The 21,633-nt window shown below is 42.9% G+C and overlaps 1 protein-coding gene across 1 annotated transcript in view; it reads left to right on the forward strand.

Annotated features, from left to right (window-relative positions):
- spag8 (sperm associated antigen 8) overlaps positions 1-21,166 on the forward strand; it is a 96,306-nt gene extending 75,140 nt beyond the window's left edge. Inside the window, exons 4-6 of the mRNA XM_070862495.1 lie at positions 13,237-13,357; positions 14,671-14,733; positions 20,893-21,166. Coding sequence (XP_070718596.1) covers positions 13,237-13,357; positions 14,671-14,733; positions 20,893-20,979 — 271 coding nt within the window. The 3' untranslated portion in view covers positions 20,980-21,166. The remainder of the gene's footprint in view (positions 1-13,236; positions 13,358-14,670; positions 14,734-20,892) is intronic.
- Positions 21,167-21,633: the final 467 nt, after the last annotated feature.

Consider the following 21,633-nt stretch of genomic DNA (forward strand, 5'->3'; position numbering starts at 1 on the left):
ATGAGGGGTGATCTTATAGAAACATTTTAAAATAATGAAAGGGATAGACAAGAATAAGGCAGAGAGGTTGTTTCACTGGTCGGGGAGACTAGAACTAGGGGGCACAGCCTCAAAATACCGGGGAGCCAATTTAAAACCGAGTTAAGAAGGAATTTCTTCTCCCAGAGGGTTGTGAATCTGTGGAATTCTCTGCCCAAGGAAGTAGTTGAGGCTAGCTCACTGAATGTATTCAAGTCACAGATAGATTTTTAACCAATAAAGGAATTGAGAGTTACGGGGAGCGGGCGGGTCAGTAGCGTTGAGTCCACGGCCAGATCAGCCATGATCTTGTTGAATGGCGGAGCAGGCTCAAGGGGCTAGATGGCCTACTCCTGTTCCTAATTCTTATGTTCTTATGTTCTAATTTCAACGAGATCCCCTCTCATTCTTCTAAACTCTAGTGAATACAGGCCTAGTCGACCCAATCTCTCCTCATACGACAGTCCTGCAATCCCAGGAATCAGTCTGGTGAACCGTCGCTGCACTCCCTTTCTGGCAAGTATATCCTTCCTTAGGTAAGGAGACCAAATCTGCACACAATACTCCAGGTGCGGTCTCACCAAGGCCCTGTATAAGTCTAGTAAGACATCCTTGCTCCTGTACTCAAATTCTCTTGCAGTGAAGGCCAACATACCATTTGCCTTCCTAACTGTTTGGTGCACCTGCATGTTTGCTTTCAATGACTGGTGTACAAGGACACCCAGATCACTCTGTACATCGACACTTCCCAAGCCATCACCATTTAAATACTTTGTCCTTATGTTTTTCCTACCAAAATGGAAAACTTCACATTTATCAACGTTATACTGCATCTGCCATGTGTTTGCCCACTCACACAGCCTATCTAAATTCGCCTTGCAGTGTCTTTGCAACCTCCTCACAATTCACAATCTCACCTAGTTTTATGTCATCAGCAAACTTGGAAATATTACATTTGGTTCCCTCATCCAAATCATTTCATCATCATCATCATCATCATAGGCAGTTCCTCAGAATCGAGGAAGACTTGCTTCCACTCTAAAAATGAGTCCTTAGGTGGCTGAACAGTCCAATATGAGAACCACAGCCCCTGTCACAGGTGGGACAGATGGCCTTTGAGGGTGGGTGGGATTGGTTTGCTACACACTCTTTCCGCTGCCTGCGCTTGATTTCTGCATGCTCTCAGCGATGAGACGCGAGGTGCTCAATGCCCTCCCGGATGCACTTGCTTCACTTAGGGCGGTCTTTGACCAAGGACTCCCAGGTGTCAGTGGGGATGTTGCGCTTATCAGGGAGGCTTTGAGGGTGTCCTTGCAACGTTTCCTCTGCCCAGCTTTGGCTCGTTTGCCATGATGGCGTTCCGAGTAGAGCGCTTGCTTTGGGAGTCTCGTGTCTGGCATGCGAACAATGTGGCCTGCCCAGCGGAGCTGATGAAGTGTGGTCAGTGCTTCAATGCTTGGGATGTTGGCCTGGTCGAGGATGTTAACGTTGGTGCGTCTGTCCTCCCAGGGGATTTGTAGGATCTTGCGGAGACATCGTTGGTGGTATTTCTCCAGCGACTTGAGGTGTCTACTTTACATGGTCCACGTCTCTGAGCCATATGTGAAGGGCGGGTATTACTACAGCCCTCTAGACCATGAGCTTGGTGGCAGATTTGAGGGCCTGGTCTTCAAACACTCTTTTCCTCATGCGGCCGAAGGTTGCGCTGGCGCACTGGAGGCGGTGTTGAATCTCGTCGTCAATGCCTGCTCTTCTTGATAAGAGGCTCCCGAGGTATGGAAAATGGCCTCTTAAGTTGTCCAGGGCCACGCCGTGGATCTTGATGACTGGGGAGCAGTGCTGTGCGGCGGGGACAGGTTGGTGGAGCACCTTTATCTTACGGATGTTTAGTGTAAGGCCCATGCTTTCGTACGCCTCAGTAAATACATTGACTATGACTTGGAGTTCAGCCTCTGTATGTGCGCAGACGCAGGCGTCGTCCGCGTACTGTAGCTCGACGACAGAGGTTGGGGTGGTCTTGGACCTGACCTGGAGACGGTGTAGGTTGAACAGCTTCCCAGTTCTGTAGTTTAGTTCCACTCCAGCGGGGAGCTTGTTGACTGTGAGGTGGAGCATGGCAGCTCGGAAGATTGAGAAGAAGGTTGGGGCGATGACGCAGCCTTGTTTCACCCCGGTCCGGACGTGGATTGGGTCTGTCGTGGATCGCAGCCTGCATGTTGTCGTGGAGCAGGCGGAGGATGGTGACAAACTTTTGGCGGCATCCGAAACTGAGGAGGACGCTCCATCGACCCTCGTGGTTGACAGTGTCAAAGGCCTTTGTAAGGTTGAAGAAGGCCATGTATAAGGGCTGGTGCTGTTGCCTGCATTTTTCCGCAGCTGTCGCGCTGTAAAAATCATGTCCGTTGTGCCCCATGGGGGCCAAAACCGCATTGTGACTCTGGGAGGAGCTCCTCAGCCACAGGGAGAAGACGATTGAGGAGGAATCTAGCAACGACTTTCCCAGTGACTGACAATAGGGAGATTCCTCTGTAGTTACCACAGTTGTACTTGTCCCCATTTTTAAAGATCTCTGCATCTCTGAGATCTCCCGGCATGAGAGAGATGAGGTTATGTATTCGCGCCAACTGTGCCTCTCCGCCCTACTTCAGTGCCCGATCGGGGATTCCATCCGCTCCCGTAGCCTTGTTGTTCTTAAGCTGCCTTATGGCTTTCTCTACCTCGTGCAGTGCTGGGGTTTTAATGAGATGGTGGCAGGTAGCATGCTGTGGGATGGAGTCGAGAACACTCAAGTCAAAGGCAGAGTCTCGATTGAGGAGATATGCGAAGTGCTCCTTCCAGCGGGCCCTGATTGCCTCAGTGTCCTAGATGAGTGTTTCCCCATTCTTGGCCAGCAATGGGGTAGGGCCTTGAGTGTTTGGACCGTCGTGGCCTTGACTGCAATGAAGAATCCTCGCACATCATGGCTGTCAGCCAGCTGCTGTATCTCCTGTGCTTTCTCCATTCATCACCTGTTCTTTAGGTTCCGAGTTTTTTGTTGGACCTTGGCCTTAAGCAGTCTGTAATGCTGCCTTACTGCTCCCGAGTTGGGTTGTTGTTTAAGGCTCAGAAATGCCCTGTGCTTGTGATGTGTTAGCTCTTGGATCTCCTGGTCATTCTCATCAAACCAGTTCTGGTGTTTCCTGGTTGAGTGACCGAGCGTCTCTTTGCAGGCACTGGTTATGGAGGATAGGAGGGCAGATCAAGCACTGTGGGCATTCTGCGTCTCGGGGTCATCAAAGCACGCCAGGTTAGCTGTGAGGCGCTAACTGTATAGGGCTCTCTTAGCTGGGTCTTTGAGTGCCCCGGCATTGACTTTTTTGCGGCACTGCTTCTGCTGCCCTCGCCGCTTTGGGGCTATGTTGATGTCAATGATGGATCGGATTAGGCAGTGGGCTGTCCAGCAGTCATCAGCTCCTGTCATGGCACGGGTGATGCGCACATCCTTGCGATCCCTGGCTCGGACGAGGACATAGTTGAGCAGATGCCAGTGTTTGGAGCGGCGGGGTTGCCACGATGCCTTGTATTTGTCCATCTGGCGGAACAAGGTGTTGGTGATGACAAGGTCATGTTCTAGACATTTTGTCAGGAGTAAGGTACCGCTGGAGTTGGCTTTCCCTACCCGCTTTCTGCCAATCACGCCTCCCCAGAGGGCTGTATCCTTGCCGACCCTGGCGTTGAAGTCACTGAGCAAAATCAGTTTATCGTCCACAGGGACGCGGGACAGGGATTTTATATATATTGTGAATAGCTCGAGCGCAAGCACTGATCCCTGTGGTACCCCACTAGTCACTGCCTGCCACCCCAAAAAAGACCTGTTTATTCCTACTCTCTGTTTCCTGTCAGTTAACCAATTTTCAATCCATGCCAATACATAATGTCCCATAGGATTGGGGGTAATCAAAGGCCTTATGAAAATCCAAATACACTACATCCACTGGTTCTCCCTTACATCCTCAGTTACATCCTCAAAAAACTCCAGTAGGTTTGTCAAACATGATTTTCCTTTTATAAATCCATGTTGACTTTGTTTACTCCCGTTGATATTATCTAAGTGTGCCATTATCACATCCTTTATAATAGACTCTAACATTTTCCCTACTACTGATGTTAGGCTAACCAGTCTGTAGTTCCCTGTTTTCTCTCTTCCTCCTTTTTTAAATAGTGGGGTTACATTTGCCACCCTCCAATCTGCAAGAACTGTTTCATAATCTATAGAATGCATCTACAATTTCCATGGCTACCTCTTTTAGTACTCTGGGTTGCAGATCATCAAGCCCTAGGGATTTATTGGCCTTTCGTCCTATTAGTTTCTCCAGCACTATTTTCTTACTAAATCATTTTCTTTAATTCCTCTTGCTCACTAGATCCTTGGTTCCCTAGCATTTCTGGGACGTTATTTGTGTTCTCTTCCGTGAAGACAGAACCGAAGTATTTATTTAATTGTTCTGCCATTTCCTTGTTCCCCATTACAAATTCTCCTGTTTCTGTCTGTAAAGGAGCTACATTTGTTTTCACTAATCTTTTTCTTTTTACGCACTTGTAAAAACTTTTGCAATCGGTTTTTATGTTCCTTGCAAGTTTACTCTCGTACTCTATTTTTCCCCCTCTTAATCAATCTCTTGGTTCTTTTTTGCTGAATTCTAAACTGCTCCAATCCTCAGGCTTGCTACTTTTTTCTGGCAACTTTGTATAACTCCTCTTTGGATCTAATACTATCCTTAATTTATTTTGTTAGCCACAGTTGGGCCACTTTTCCTTTTGTGTTTTTACACCAGAAAGGAATGTATAACTATTGCAATTCATGCATTCATTCCTTAAATATTAGCCATTGCCTACCCACCGTCATGCCTTTTAATGAATCTTCCGAATCTATCATAGCCAATTCATTCCTCATACCTTTGTAGTTTCCTTTGTTTAGAGTTAGGACCCTAGTTTCAGATTGGACTTCTTCACTTTCCATCTTAATAAAAAATTCAATCATGTTAGGGTCACTCTTCCCTGAAGGACCCCACACAACAAGACTGTTAATTAACCCCTTCTCAATGTACAATACCCAATGTAGGATAGCCTGTTCCCTAGTAGGCTCCTCAACATACTGCTCTAAAAAAACCATCTCGTACACACGCCAGGAATTCATCTGCCACAGTATTATTATTAATTTGGTTTAGCCAGTCTACATGTAGATTAAAGTCATCTACGATTACTGTAGTACCCTTGCGACATGCATCTCTAATTTCCTGTTTGATGCCATCCCCTACACTACCACTACTGTTTGGAGGCCTATAGACAACTCCCACCAATGTTTTTTGCCCCTTGGTGCTCCTTAGCTCCACCCAGACTGATTCTACATCTTGATTTTCTGAGCCAATATCCTGTCTCACTATTGCTCTGATTTCATCCTTTACTAACAACGCCACACCACCCCCTCTTCCTTTTTGCCTGTCCTTCCTAAATATTGAATATCCTTGGATATTCAGTTCCCAACCCTGGTCACCCTGCAACCATGTCTCCGTAATTGCAACTATATCATATCCGCTTACGTCTATTTGCGCTATTAATTCGTCTACCTTATTACAGATGCTTCGTGCATTCACATACAATGCTTTTAAATTTGTCTTTTTAACATTATTAGACACCTTAATATTATTTTGTACTATAGCCCTATTTGTCTTATCGCTATTTTTTCTTACCTGGACCCTATTGTTAGTGCACTCTTGTTTGTTTGCTCTGTCCCTTCCTAACATAATCCAGTTATCCTTATCACAATCACTTTGCTGCATTGCTTCGTTTTCTCTTCTCTTTAGCATTCTAGATTTCTCTCCACTGCAACCATCTTCCCGCCCCCCGCCCCCCCCCCCCCTCCACCACACCCTTATTTAGTTTAAAGCCCTGTCTACCTCCTTAGTTATTCTGTTCGCTAGAACTCTGGTCCCAGCATAGTTCAGATGTAGTCCGTCCCCACAGAACAGCTCTCTCTTTTCCGAGTATTGGTGCCAGTGCCCCACAAATCGAAACCCACTTCTCCCACACCACCCTCTGAGCCACGCATTCATCTCCCCGATTCTATTGACCCTATACCAATTTGCTTGTGGCTCAGGTAATAATGCAGAGATTATTACCTTTGTGGTTCTGCTTTCCAATTTAGTCCCTAGCTGTTCAAACTCTCTCATCAGAACCTCTTTCTTAGTCCTACCTATGTCATTGTACCATGACAACTGGATCCTCCCCCTCCCACTCCAAGTTCTTCTCCAGCCCGGAGGAGATGTCCTTTACCCTGGCATTGGGTAGGCATCACAGCCTTTGGGACGCACACTCTTGACTACAGAGAGCCCTATCTATCCCCCCAACTATACTGTCCCCTACTACAACCTTCTGCCTCTTTACTCCCCCCACTTGAATGGCTTTCTGCACCACGGTGCCTTGGTCAGTCTGCTCATCCACCCCGCAGTCTGCACACTTGTCCACAAGGTTGCAAGAACCTCAAATCTATTGGAGAAGTGCAGGGACTGAGGCTCCTGCAATGCTACCTCCTGGATCCCCTTGTCTGCTTCACTCGCAGTCACACCCTCTTGTCCCTGACCACGTGTCAATTCTAAAGTATTTAATTTAGAGAGTGTGGCTGCCTCCTGGAGCAAAAGGTCCAGGTAACTTTCTCCGTCCCTGATGTCTCGCAATATCTGCAGCTCGGACTCCAGCTCCTCAACTCGGAGCCGAGGTTCGTCGAGCTGCAGACACTTACCACAAATATAGTCGCCCTGGACCAAAACGTTCAGAAGCTCCCATATATTGCAGCAGCAACACATCTCCTGTTTTCACATTATTTAATTTAATTAATTAAATTAGTGTTAATCAAGTATTTACCCTATATGAGACCGGGGAATTAGTAATGGGGAAGATGGAGATGGCAGAAACCCTGAGCAAATATTTTGTATCGTTCTTTACAGTAGAGGACACAAACAATATCCCAACAGTGGATAGTCAAGGGGCTAAAGGGGGGGGAAGAACTTAACACAATCACAATCACTAAGGAGGTGATACTCAGTAAGGTAATGGGATTAAAGGCAGATAAATCCCCTGGACCCGATGGCTTGCATCCGAGAGTCTCAAGAGAAGTAGCGACGCGGATAGTGGATGCACTGGTTGTAATTTACAAACATTCCCTGGATTCTGGGGAGGTCCCAGCAGATTGGAAAACTGCAAATGTAATGCTTCTATTTAAAAAAGGAGGCCGACAAAAAGCAGGAAACTATAGACCAATTAGCCTAACATCTGTGGTTGGGAAAATGTTGGAGTCCATTATTAAAGAAGTAGTAGCCGGACATTTGGAAAAGCATAATTCAGTCAGGCAGAGTCAACATGGATTTATGAAGGGGAAGTCATGTTTGTCAAATTTGCTGGAATTCTTTGAGGATGTCACGAACAGGGTGGATAAAGGGGAACCAGTGGATGTGGTGTATTTTGCTTCCAGAAAGCATTTGACAAGATGCCACTTAAAAGGTTACTGCACAAGATAAAAGTTCAAGGGGTTGGGGGTAATATATTAGCATGGATAGAGGATTGGCTAAAGAACAGAAAACAGAGAGTCGAGATAAATGGTTCATTCTCGGGTTGGCAATTAGTAACTAGTGGGGTGCCGCAGGGATCAGTGCTGGGACCCCAACTATTTACAATCTATATTAATGACTTGGAAGAAGGACCGAGTGTAACGTAGCCAAGTTTGCTGACGAGACAAAGATAGGAGGAAAAGCAATGTGTAAGGAGGACACAGCAAATCTGAAAAAGGACATAGACAGGCTAAGTGAGTGGGCAAAAATTTGGTACATGGAATATAATGTTGGAAACTGTGAGGTCATGCACTTTGGCAGAAAAAAAATCAAAGAGCAAGTTATTATTTAAATGGAGAAAGATTGCAAAGTGCTGCAGTACAGCAGGACCTGGGGGTACTTGTGCATGAAACAAAAGGTTAGTATGCAGGTACAGCAAGTGATCAGGAAGGCCAATGGAATCTTGGCCTTTATTGCAAAGGGGATGGAGTATAAAAGCAGGGAAGTTTTGCTACAGTTATACAGGGTATTGGTGAGGCCACACCTGGAATACTGCGGCAGTTTTGGTTTCCATATTTACGAAAGGATATACTTGTTTTTGAGGCAGTTCAGAGAAGGTTCACTAAGTTGATTCCAGAAATGAGGGGGTTGACCTATGAGGAAAGGTTGAGTAGGTTGCGCTTCTACTCATTGGAATTCAGAAGATTGAGAGGTGATCTTATCGAAATGTTTAAGATTATGAGGGGGCTTGACAAGGAGGATGCAGAGAAAATGTTTCCACTGATGGGGGAGACTAGAACTTGGGGGCATAATCTTAGAATAAGAGGCCGTCCATTTAAAACTGAGACGAGGAGAAATGTATTTTTTCAGAGGGTTGTAAATCTGTGGAATTCGCTGCCTCAGAGAACTGTGGAAGCTGGGACATTGAATAAATTTAAGACAGAGGTCGACAGTTTCTTAATCGATAAGGGAATAAGGGGTTATGGGGAACGGGCAGGGAAGTGAACTTGAGTCCATGATCGGATCAGCCAAGATCGTATAAAATGGCCGAGCAGGCTCGAGGGGCCGTATGGCCTACTCCTGCTCCTATTTCTTAGGTTCTTATATAGTTTATTAAATTAGTTAAACAAATAAAGGTTAGTTTTTAGTATTTAGTTATATGCTATATGGTAATTTAAAAGAAAAAAAGCAAAACTTAGCCCACAATCACTACCAATCACTTACCTGCCTTACCTGTGATGTCACACAGCAGAGTTCTCCTCACCGGAGCCGTGCGATTTCCTGGGAGAGGCAACAAAACAGATAAAAACCCAGGCCGATTGGGGAAAAAATCTGGGAAAATGCCTCTCCGACGCAACCAGGCGATCAAAACTAGTCTCGGTGATCACACTGGCTGTATGCTGTGGTCTGCTGTGGCTTTTATCCCCACTCCAGGCCTTGGTCTGCTCCCGCTCAGGTACGCTGCCGCTCTGCGGGAAAAGTTAGGAAAAACAAGGCAAAGCAACACCTCCCACCCCCCACTTCACCAAATTCTCCCACTTACCAAACTCTTGTTTTCTCACTCTGAGCTGATGCACTCCAAGCTATCAGCACCCAGCCCTTGGTTTTTAAACTGCTTGTGGCTCAGATGAGTCACCACTGGTCAGCTGTTCAAAGAACTGGTTTTAACTAACTGTTTAATTAACTATTTAGCAAATTGCTGGAGAGCTAGCTAGCTAGTTTGTCTCTACTTCAGCCTAAAGAATCCTAAATATTTAACTGTTAATTTCACTTAGCACAATGGAAGGTGGTTGTGGTGGTTGGAGGTCAATCATCACAGCCCCAGGACATCACGGCAGGAGTTCCTCAAGGCAGTGTCCTAGGCCAACCATCTTCAGCTGCTTCATCAATGACCTTCTCTTCATCATAAGGTCAGAAGTGGGGATGTTTGCTGTTGATTACACAGTGTTCAGTGCCATTTGCAACTCCTCAGATAATGGAGCAGTCCATGCCTGCATGAAGCAAGACCTGGACTACATTCAGGCTTGGGCTGATAAGTGGCAAGTAACATTCGCACCACGCAAGTGCCAAGCAATGACTATCTCCAACATGCGAGACTCTAACCGCCGCCTCTTGACGTTCAATAGCATTACCATCGATGAATCCCCATCAACATCCTGGGGGTCACCATTGACCAGAAACCTAACTGGACCAGCCACATAAATACTGTGGCAACAAGAGCAGGTCAGAGGCTAGGTATTCTGCGGCGGTTGTCTCACCTTCTGATTCCTTAAAGCCTTCCCACCATCTACAAGGCACAAGTCAGGAATGTGGATATTGTTGGGGGAGATAGCTCACCAGGGGAAGGCAGCAGCAGCCAAGTTCATGGCACTGTGGGTGGCTCTGCTGCACAGGTGGGCAGGAAAAAGAGTGGGAGTGCTATAGTGGTGGGGGATTCCATTGTAAGGGAAATAGATAGGCGATTCTGCAGTCGCAACCGAGACTCCAGGATGGTATGTTGCCTCCCTGGTGGAAGGGTCAAGGATGTCACGGAGCGGCTGCAGGGCATTCTGGAGCAGGAGGGTGAACAGCCAGTTGCCGTGGTGCATATAGGTACCAACGATATAGGTAAAAAGCGGAATGAGGTTACAAGCTGCATTAAGTGAGCTAGGAGTTAAATTAAAAAGTAGGACCTCAAAGGTAGTAATCTCAGGATTTTCCTTTCTTTATTGGAGGGGATCTCATAGAAACGTATAAGATTCTGATGGGACTGGACAGGTTAGATGCGGGAAGAATGTTCCCGATGTTGGGGAAGTCCAGAACCAGGGGACATAGTCTTAGGATAAGGGGTAGGCCATTTAGGACTGAGATGCGGAGAAACTTCTTCACTCAGAGAGTTGTTAACCTGTGGAATTCCCTGCCGCAGAGAGTTGTTGATGCCAGTTCATTAGATATATTCAAAAGGGAGTTCGATATGGCCTTACGGCCAAAGAGATTAAGGGGTATGGAGAGAAAGCAGGAAAGGGGTACTGAGGTTGAATGTTCCGCCATGATCTTATTGAATGGCGGTGCATGCTCGAAGGGTCGAATGGCCTGTTCCTGCACCTAATTTCTATGTTTCTATGTGACGGAATACTCTCCACTTGCCTGGATGAATGCAGCTCCAACAACACTCTAAGCTCGACACCATCTAGAAAAAAGCAATCCACTTGATTGGCACTCCATCCACCACCTTAAACGTTCACCCCCTGCATCACTGACGTACCATGGCTGCAATGTGTACCATCTACAAAATGCACAGCAGTAACTCACCAAGGCTCCTTCGGCAGTACCTCCCAAACCCGCGACCTCTACCACCTAGAAGGACAAGGGCAGCACATGCATGGCAACACCGCCATCTCCATGTTCCCCTCCAAGTCACACACCATCCTGACTTGGAATTATATAGGCGTTCCTTCATCGTCGCTGGGTCAAAACCCTGGAACTTCTTCCTAACAGCACTGTGGGAGAACATTCACCACAAGGACTGCAGCTGTTCCAGAAGGCGGCTCACCACCAACTTATCGAGGACAATTGGGGATGGACAATAAATACTGGCCTTGCCAGCGACGCTCACATTGAGGCCGAGTGTGAGGGGTGGCTAGTGAGATGGGGAAGTGATAATGTAGATCGAGAGAGATGGGTGGAGGTGCAAGGTAAGTTGGTGTGAGTAAGGATGTGCAGGAGTAGGGTAATGGGGATGTGATGAGTGGCACAGCAGGATGAAGTTGAGTGTGGCTTTGCAGTAACGTTTCAAGATCTACTGAGATAATTGAAATGTTTGCACCAGTGTAGCCTGGTCCTCCTGACGACATCACTGCTTGTGTCCTCCTATGCAGTGTGCAACCAGGCAGCGTTGGTCTCCTGGGGAGGTCTCTTCTGCCCATTGGAAGTAAAGAAAACTCCCTGCGTGCTGTGACTCCCTCCATAAGCGTATGGAGGGAATTATGGGAGAGCTTGGGTGTTGGGCAGTGTTTGCAGCACCTCAATAAGTTTGCACATGGTCCCTTTAAGGAAACTGGCTGATGATACATCATCAAATGACATCATCAGACACTCTTCCTTCAGTTGGCCAGCAAACATGCTGGGTCGGTTTAACAAGCCCAATCAACGTAAAATCATTCTTCACAGTGGCTGGAGCCAGCACCGAGGTCGGGACCCACCACCGACCCCGGCCGCACCGACTCCCTCGAGGTAGGCGAAATCATGGCCCAATACTCTGTTTGAAATATGGCCAAGACAATGAAATATTTAACTTTTATTTTAGTCTGTGAAAGGGTTTTTTATTAATTAGTTATATACGAGACTATTTTACACTGTGAATGAATTCTTCCTTTAAATCAAGGATGTAATTTTTAGGCATTCATTAATAACCTTAGCCCAGAAACTATTATTTGTAATATTGCCTTCCAAACATTTAATAAAAAACATTTGAACATTCTTTTTAACATTTAATGTATGATAGATGGGCTGTTCGGTCCACCCGCCTACCAGAAAATAATCCATTTTCATAGCATCAGTCTGTAACACAGACATCAAAAACACAGCTTTGCTGCTTTTTCCCTTTTAAATATTCAGATTCAATCACAATACACCAGTTGCTGACTAAATCAGCTCAAGCTTGATTCACTTGTTTTTAACATCTTAATATAGAAACTCAAAACACGTCAGTAGAAATGTGTCATGCTACTTTTTGTTTCCTGCTCTTTTTTCTTTACCACTTGGAACATTTTAGAAAATAGGAATTTATCAGATTGTGAATAAATCCAGCTTTTTTAACGTAAGTCTGAATCTGTGATTCAGGCCAAGTCGACTGATCCACTGACTGGCTGACACACTGCTGTTTTGAACAATGAAGTATGAAATAAGTCTTTTTTGTTCTTTTTTCTTTAATGTTAAAGTATCAGCATTCATTTTCTGGAAATAATTTTGAGGTCATTATTGAAAACTATTAAAATGAAATACAATACCCTCCTCCTGAATTCCAGCGATTTGTTTTATCCTGATTGGGTTTCATTCAAAATGTTGTTCACATTTTATTGTTGTAACTTATTCACTGTTGGCCTCATTTCTAAATTCAACCACGTTGACTGGCTACTCATTACAAATTTCTGAAATTAGCCGGAAGAGTGAAACTTGAAAGACTTCTTTGTGTTGGTTGAAATAACAGTGAAAGTTTAGTTTGGTCTTTATTACTGAAATACCATATTCTGTAGGTGAGTAAAATTACTTTCAAAAAGTTAGCTTGGAAACATTAGCCATAATGCACATCTGCTTTTGTTAAACCCCTTTTGATGTATTGCTTCCTCTGACACAAATAACTAGTGTGCCACACTTTAGATGGCTTAATTGAATGACATTTCCTCAGCTTATTATGGAACTTGACTTTTACAGACAGACCTCAATCCAGCTGTTTTGCTTCATCTGGCTTCTGTTGCCATGTGTAACCATACATGTCATGTGAGAATTTTGGAGGCCTCTTGCTTCCCTGCTTCAATTCATTGTGCTTTTCCATGCAATGATAGTGGTAGACATGCAGCAAACTTAATGGTTGATACAATGCTAAGCAAACCCTTTACTCACACCCTTTTCTTGTACCGTTTTGTTCATGTTTTAGCAAGGAAGTATTTGATGAACACAATGTTGCCTTTGCAATGGCACCGATAGAATCACTGTCCGTAACAGGGCGTGACTTCAGAATAGAAGGCTTTAAATCTGTTCCACCTCCTCCTACTATGGTAAGCATCTGAGCATAAGACACTGATTATTTAGCTTCATGCCTCAATACCTGGTACAAATAAACTGAAGAAAGTCCAGTCATCCAAACATGGAAAAGGCAGAACGGTCTAGCCATTTGGCACAGCACTTTTAAAAATACATGTGTGTAATGTAGGGGAGGATTGTTGAAGCCAGATATCAAGTAACATTTTTCAAAGAGTAGTCAGGAGGGAAAAAGTTAAATAAAATGTTAACAGATTATAAACAATAAGAAAAATCTTGCAGCAAATGCTGTACAATTTGTTTAGAATGGAAAATGCATGGGGACAAAAATATTTATAGAAATTTGGCTTAATTTTTGAAGTCCATTTATACTTTATCTGTATTATACCTGATTGAACAAACAGTGGAAAAATATATGAAGGTTTACTTATGTATTTCATTTATTATATATAAAACATGTCCTGACCATCCCCAGACATTTGGCTAAATGGGGATAGCTATAAAAGAAGTTGTAACTTTATATACAAAACTGGAAAACTTACTATTTATCACTGTATGAGTGCAGCACTGTTGTTAACTATTATATATAACTTCAATTAAACATTATCTTGTTCTATGTTGCTGACTTTGACCTAGCCTTTCTGTAAATTACTGCTGAATTAATTTATGTGAAAACTGGACAGAAGCAAATGGTTACCAAGTTCCCAATCTGCTCCTGACTCCAGCCCCTATTCACAAAGTTTTTATTGATCTGCTGAAATGTAGTTTCCTGCAAATGGCTGGATTGTAAATCAAACAAGAATGTTTGCAAAGTAACATATCGACAAAATGCAGAAAACTGCATCTTAGCATCTCAGGGACTGCTTTGTAGATGAGGACCTTAGCTGGCACAATACTGATATATTCAATTCTGTTATACACAAGCTGGCTACATGTTAAGAGAAAACAAATCAAAAATTACAAATATTGGAATCTGATCATAAAATACTGGAAGTCACAGCATTTGACCAGCTTCTGAAAGAAAAAAAATAACTTAACATTTTTGGTACAGCTCTACACCATAATGAGGACTGCTGCATTTTTTCAGCATTTTCTGCTTTATTTTTCATTATTAGTATTTTGTGCAATAATAACTTACTGTTTGATGTGGCTCTATATTTTGTTAAAATTATGTAAGGTTCGCTTACAGCCAAATGAACAAAAGTTGATTCAATTTTCTTTCATTATTTTAAACTATACATTTATCATATCCTTTAATTATCAGCTTATGTTACCATGTATTGTCTTGACCTGCTTTATTCTGTATTTATGTGCAAACTTTTACTTATAGGAGCATAACTACAAAATTGAACAACCTATTACAATCTGGTCTGACCATGCCAAACGAGTACATGTAAGTCCATTTATTTGGGAGTTGCTGTGTTACGATAGTACAGAGAGGAATCTGTACAATTTCATTCAGAGGTGTGCATAAAATATTACACAGAGGAAATTAAACATAAAGATTTACAATAGGAAATTACAGAAGGAAATATTTTGGATCTAAATTTAACTGAAAACATAAGTTCTAATAGTGTTTAGTTGAAAATTTTCATTTGCTAATTAAGGGAACTGCAGAGTTGCAAGATTTGATGTTGAAAATACGTTTAATATGGTAAAGAAAAAGAAGAATAAACTGAAATTGTATCCTTGATAGTAACTCACATTTTATCACCTATGAACACATTTGCAGATCCTCTTGCATAAGCTTAAAAACGAATTTCTATCCATAAGAAATCTTGAGAAAACTAGTCTTTTAATTGGAATATGCAAGGCTAGGTTGAATGCCTCATGTATCGAGACCAGTTAATTCGGAATTTCTGCCCACACTGGGCGCTCTGTTTCAACCTGAATCCCTGTGTGGTTGAGCGTATGTGTTCCCATCTGAAAAGGAGCTGTGTATAATTAGAAACCTTACTGACAGCTGTAGATTTACGAGGCAGGGGGTATGGAGGAGGAGGCCAACACTGACAGCTGCTTGACACTTGTTAGAACAGTAATGGAAAAAAATGGCTAGGCTCAGAAGGTTACTTCAACAATCATATCTTGGGTTTAACTGGCTCAATCCAGCTATATTGAAGATTTATGGATGAGTGACATATTGCAATACTACAGTCCTTCTGTTGTTTTAGAGGCACATATTGAACATCAGAAAGCAACAACAACATTGTATTTTTATAGCGCCTTTAAAATAGTCGCTTCACAGGAGTGTTATAAGACAAAAAATTTGACACCGAGCTACATAAGAATAAATTACAGCAGATAACTAAAAGCTTGGTCAAAGAGGTAGGTTTTAAAGAGCATCTCAAAGAAGGAATAAGAAGTACAGAGGTGGAGAGGGAGTTCCAGAGCTTAGGGCCTAGGCAGCTGAAGGCACAGCCACCCGTGGCGATTATAATCAGGGATGCTCGAGAGGGCAGAATTTGAGGAGTGCAGATACAGGTTATCTATTGTAATCTATAGCGCAAATGACTATTCAGGACTAAGAAGCAATTTTGCTCAATTAAGGAAAGAACCATGAATAATAGGCTTTAAAGATGGATAAATTGGTTTGAAAATTAGTTGACATGCTTTTTTACTTATGCAAGAAACATAAGAACAAACTACTAGATTCAGAGGTATGTACAGCTAACAACATTGAGATCATTTGCAAGGTTAAAATCATGAAAACATGACTGTGAGACATAAGACTAAGAGGGTACATAATGTTTTACAAAGATGAATCTATTAAGGTAGGCAGAGGAATTCTCTTATTGCTAAGGCATGCTATGATAGCGATTGAAAGGTTATACCTTAAGAAGGGTAGAAAGCAGGAGCAGTAGAAATTACAGTTGTTGTATTAAAGGCAGCAAAGTAGCAATTGATAAATGCAATTGATCATTGACTCAAATAAACAAGCTGTTTAGGCAATAAAGTGGCAACAGTAATATGATGATCATGCTGGATTTCTAATATCCCAAACGTAAAGTGGATAGACCTACTATAACTAAACTGATGGAGTGAAAGTTCAAGTAACTCCATACAGAACATTCACAGCATGGGAAGGATAGTGTGTTACTTTAGCATTTATCTATCCACCAGAGCTGACTAGCAACAGTTAATGGTGGTAGGTCCTCGTACTATTTTCATAGATGCGTTGCATATCATATTTGGGGGAACATTTCCACCATCCACTATATGTAAAAAAAAATTATAAATGAGTTTATATAGAATATGCTTACAATTTCATTACACAGAGCATACAAAGGAAATATTCCCCCACGAAGAATATAGCCTAAAATATCAACATGTAAGTGCAATACTTTAAAAGAGCACACTTTTAAGCTATAAAGGGAGTTCTAAAGAACACTATATTGCAAGTGGAATTGGAAAACAAGCCAGAAGAAAATTAAGAAAATATTAAGACTACTGTAAGGAATGTGGGAAAGATATATATCCCATGGAGAAGAAGAACATTGGCAAGACCAAGACTGAATGAGGAGGTCAAAACCAAAGTAAACGCTCAGCTGAATTTTGTTGATACAAAAAAACCAAGATTGGAAGTCGTATCATCTGTTCGAGGATAACTATAAGAGATAAGACAGCAATAGAAAGGCTTTTATTAGGACTGGAGAAAATACTCAAAGCATTTTAAAGGTTACTGTCAGTGATCATCTAAAGATCAAAGAGAGTGGAAGGAATAGTCAGCATAATGTTTGATGCAATGGGTCATAATTTTTGAGGCGATAATTAAATTAGCACATATTGACTATCTAAAAGATATCAATATAAATTGACCGATCCTTCGCTGCTAGAAGGAAGCCACGCACAAAGGGAGCGTGGGTCGGAGAAATGCCGCTGTAGTGTTGTAATCCCATCTGTGCCCTGTACTCCCTCCCATATGGCTCTCCACTATAAGCACAAGATCAGTGAAGTTACTCTACAATTTACTTGGATTTTCAGAAAGCAATGAATAAATTTACATTAGAAACTTTTAAAGTTATTAAAGCCCTTGGAATTTATGACAAATTGGCATCTACCTTAATAAAGATATTGATGCTTTGGAGAAAGATCAGAGAAGATTGACAAGAATATTTCAATGAATTTCAATGGACTAGAAATTATGCTGGTGCAAATATTATACCTAGTAAACCTTCATGGTATCAGGATAGACCAAGGATTGGTGCCTTTACCGACTGAACCTGCAGAGGAAGATTCACTTAAAAAGCAAGGATAACATCTGTTGCATTTGTGAGCCTTAATTGTGGAGTGCTTTAGTGTTCAGTACAGTTGTTGTGCCTGTGGACTGACAGTTGGTTCATTAAATTCTGTAATATTTTATTGTAACATTAAGGTACTGAGTGTAACAATTTTTAATCCATCCGATACAAGGCACCTGGAGTAAGACGGAAAGTCCTCTGTTTACGAAAAGGACACGTCTTTTCTATTCTCTGCCATGCCTATTTAACCCAAATTTTCTGTGTCCATTCATGTGCACATTTTGACTGCTGCTCCAGACCTATTACTTATATTTCGCTTTTTTTTTCTGTTGATGCCTATTGGCCTATTGGGCCCGCCTATCCTGTCTCTTCCCCTTTCTGTTCCCCAGCAATACCATCTTTAATTTCTTCTTTCCTTATCTTCAGTGATTCCATTCTCCATCTTAGCTCCTTTTCCTTTTCTCCTCTGAATTCACTGCCTTCCTGTCTTCCTTAATCCTCTCCCACAGCATAAACCCTCCTTATTCATGACTGTCTGCTTGACGTTGCCATCACCCGCAGCCTCTCTACCACCATAGTCTCGATCACAAACTGCAGCTAAAGTTGTTTTCCACAATTACTTTGGGCAATGTTTTTTGCCACTATATATATCTTTTAGGTTGCTCAATGTTCTTAGTGTGCAAGGTTAAGAACCCCTTTTGGACTGTTGCTGTCACTATCATGCCAATGTAACTTGTAATAGAAACAAAGACATAGAAACGTAGAAACATGAAAAATAGGAGCAGGAGTAGGCCATTCGGCCCTTCGAGTCTGCACCACCAATCAATGTGATCATGGCTGATCCTCTATCTCAACACCATGGGCCCAAGTTTCCACAGGATAAAAAACGGGCGCCCCCCCGAGCTGGGCGCCCGTTTTTCGCGCCTAAAATGGCACCAGAAAAAAAACGCGCTATTCTCGAGTGCTTTGCAGCTCCTTTTCTGTTTGGCGCGGTGCCCAGGGGGGGCGGAGCCTACACTCGCGCTGATTTTGTAAGTGGGAGGAGGCGGGTACTATTTAAATTAGTTTTTTTCCTGCCGGCAACGCTGCGCGTGCGCGTTGGAGCGTTCGCGCATGCTCAGTGTGAAAAAAACATTGGCACTCGGCCATTTTTGAAGTTCTTTGTAGCTGTTTAATTTTTGAACATTTTTTTAATAAAAGCACATTGCCATCAGCACATCAGCACTTGCAGCCTTCTCACTGTCTCCTTCCCCTCCCCACCCTCCACGGCCACAAACCGCTGTTTTCTTCCTCTTTCCCCCCCCCCCCCCGCGGGCAGAACGGGCGCCTCCCCTCCCCCCCCGGCGGGAAAGAACGGGCGCCTCCTCTCCCCTCCCTCCCTTCCCCCCCCCCCCCCCCCCCGGCGGGCAGAACGGGCGCCTCAGGCTGACTGCAGAATTCTCCCTGGCTGAAGCACTTTCACACAGGTAGGAAGATGGTTTATTTAATCTTTTCTTTGCTTATAAATGTTTATTCTGGTTGGATTTATTTGTATAATATTTGTAGAAGTATAAATAAGGATTGATTGTAGAATTTAATGAGTTCCCTTCCCCCCCCCCCCCGCCACCTCGTTCTGGACGCCTAATTTGTAACCTGCGCCTGATTTTTTAATGTGTAGAACAGGTTTTTTCAGTTCTACAAAAATCTTCACTTGCTCCATTCTACTTTAGTTTGGAGTACATTTTCACTGTGGAAACTTTGAAATCAGGCGTCAGTGGCCGGACACGCCCCCTTTTGAAGAAAAAATTCTGTTCCAAAGTAGAACTGTTCTACCTGACTCGAACTGCAGAAAAAAAAATGTGGAGAATTGCGATTTCTAAGATAGTCCGTTCTCCACCAGTTGCTCCTAAAAATCAGGCGCAAATCATGTGGAAACTTGGGCCCCATATTCCTGCTTTTTCCCCATACCCCTTGATGCCTTTTGTTTCTAGAAATCTATCTATCTCCCTCTTAAATACATTCAATGACTTGGCCCCCATAGCCTTCTGTGGTATAGAATTCCACAGGTTCACCACCCTCTGATTGAAAACATTTCTCCTCATCTCAGTCCTAAATTTCCTACCCTGTATCCTGAGACTGTGACCCCTTGTTCTAGACTTCTCAGCCAGGGGAAACATCCTCCCTCATCCAGTCTATTCAACCCAGTTAGAATTTTATACGTTTCAGTGAGATCCTTTGTCATTCTTCTAAACTCTAGTGAATACTGGTCTAGTCGACCCAATCTCCTCATACGACAGTCCTGCCATCCCAGGAATCAATCTGGTGAACCTTCACTGCACTCCCTCTATGGCAAGTATATCCTTTCTTAGATAAGGAGACCTAAACTGCGCACAATACTGTAAGATTTGATAATGTAGCAACAATACCCATTGTGCACATTAGTTACTGACTCCCCATATCATTAAGAATTGAGCTCAAAGGCGTGTGGCCTACTGCATGATCAATGTGCCTATTGCTCCCCAATATTGCTGGCTTGTGCACAATATGTTGCGAGCCTGCATACAATTTGTACACAAGGCCTGTTACGGTTCTGTTTTTTGTTTCATTATACCTACTCTCCAACTTACAGTTGGAGTGCCTGAGCAGCAGACCAGTCGCTCAGCACCCACTACAAATGAGTGCTGTGAAGGAAGATGTGCAGAAAGTCTTTAACATTTTTTATCTCCCACTAGGGCTATCCAGCTTACCTCCTGTTCCACCTAATGCTCCAAAAGATCTTTCTTCCTCTGGCAGTATGTTTCTCCCCACCGTCCCCCCAAAGTTCTTTCTTCAGCTAACGGTGGAAATCCCCATTTCTATGCATGGCACTCTCTGAGCACATCATCAGCAATGCACTGGAACAAAATTTATATCATATAGTGAGCTGACCTTGCATTATGGGACATAATCATCCCTATAGTGCATGGGGAGAGGGGGAAATGGAAAAAATAGAGCGTAACATAATTTAGTATCCCAAAATTCAGTTATAATGATGCATTAATGTCTGTGTTTAACAAGATGTCAAAAGTTATCAAATGGATTTGAAAATAGGAATCTCCTACCAAATAATTCTCAGGCAAGCATTCCAATCATTACTTAGCTTAAGACAATTAACAAGTTAAATTTATAGCAGGTCCATAAAGCTTCTTTAAGTATTGATGATCAGCCATTGCTAATGATGGTGTCCACACCTGGGTTTTCACTGACACCAAATCCTAATATAAACTACTGTTGTTAAAAATATTTGTTTTAAAACTAACCAAGATTAATTGTTTTCTCTCTCTCTTTCAAAACAGGGCGTCACTGCAATAACGACTGGTGATACTCCATTTAGGAAAAATACCTCATTTACTAAACCAATAATGGAAACATTGGATGGCTAACAACTTGCACCCTGGAAAATAACCTGGTTCCCAGAAATAAATTGTTTACAGAAATTAGATCGAATGTGTATATATTGTACATGTTGCTCCTTATTGCCTTCTTCTAACTGCTTTTAAGCAGAATCTGGATCATTCGTTTATCAACAATTCTGAAATAAATAAAAGTCTACTAAGATTAGATACAAAACTTTTTGTATGTTTCAAAGTGTCTGATGGTATGCTGATGAAATGAACAAAATGTGTCAAAAACTGAGTCCCACCTAGTTAGATGGCAGACAATATGGGGTAAAAATCCAACTATACCTGCTGCATGCCCAATTGTAAAATTGTACACTCCCAGTCTACAATTTTTATCCATTAAAATTAATGGGCAGAGGAGGCCAGACTAGCGGGAACACTGCTCGGTGACACCACCCCACTCGACACAACTCCATTTATTACGTCAGGCCGCAAGGGGGCTGATACAATAAACAAACCGCCTCCACCGTCAAAAGAACTCACCTGGCATAAGTTTCAAGGTGCCATCCCAATTTCTGCCACCAAAAGTTCTGTAAGCGATTTTAATACTAGCCCAATTGCTAGACAGACGGCTCGTGTCGCCCCTGCCTTACGAAAGTTCTAGACCCAAGAATTATTCAGAGTGTAAATGAAATG

Source organism: Pristiophorus japonicus, chromosome 2 (genome assembly GCF_044704955.1).
Source record: "Pristiophorus japonicus isolate sPriJap1 chromosome 2, sPriJap1.hap1, whole genome shotgun sequence".
Lineage (NCBI taxonomy): Eukaryota > Metazoa > Chordata > Chondrichthyes > Pristiophoridae > Pristiophorus > Pristiophorus japonicus.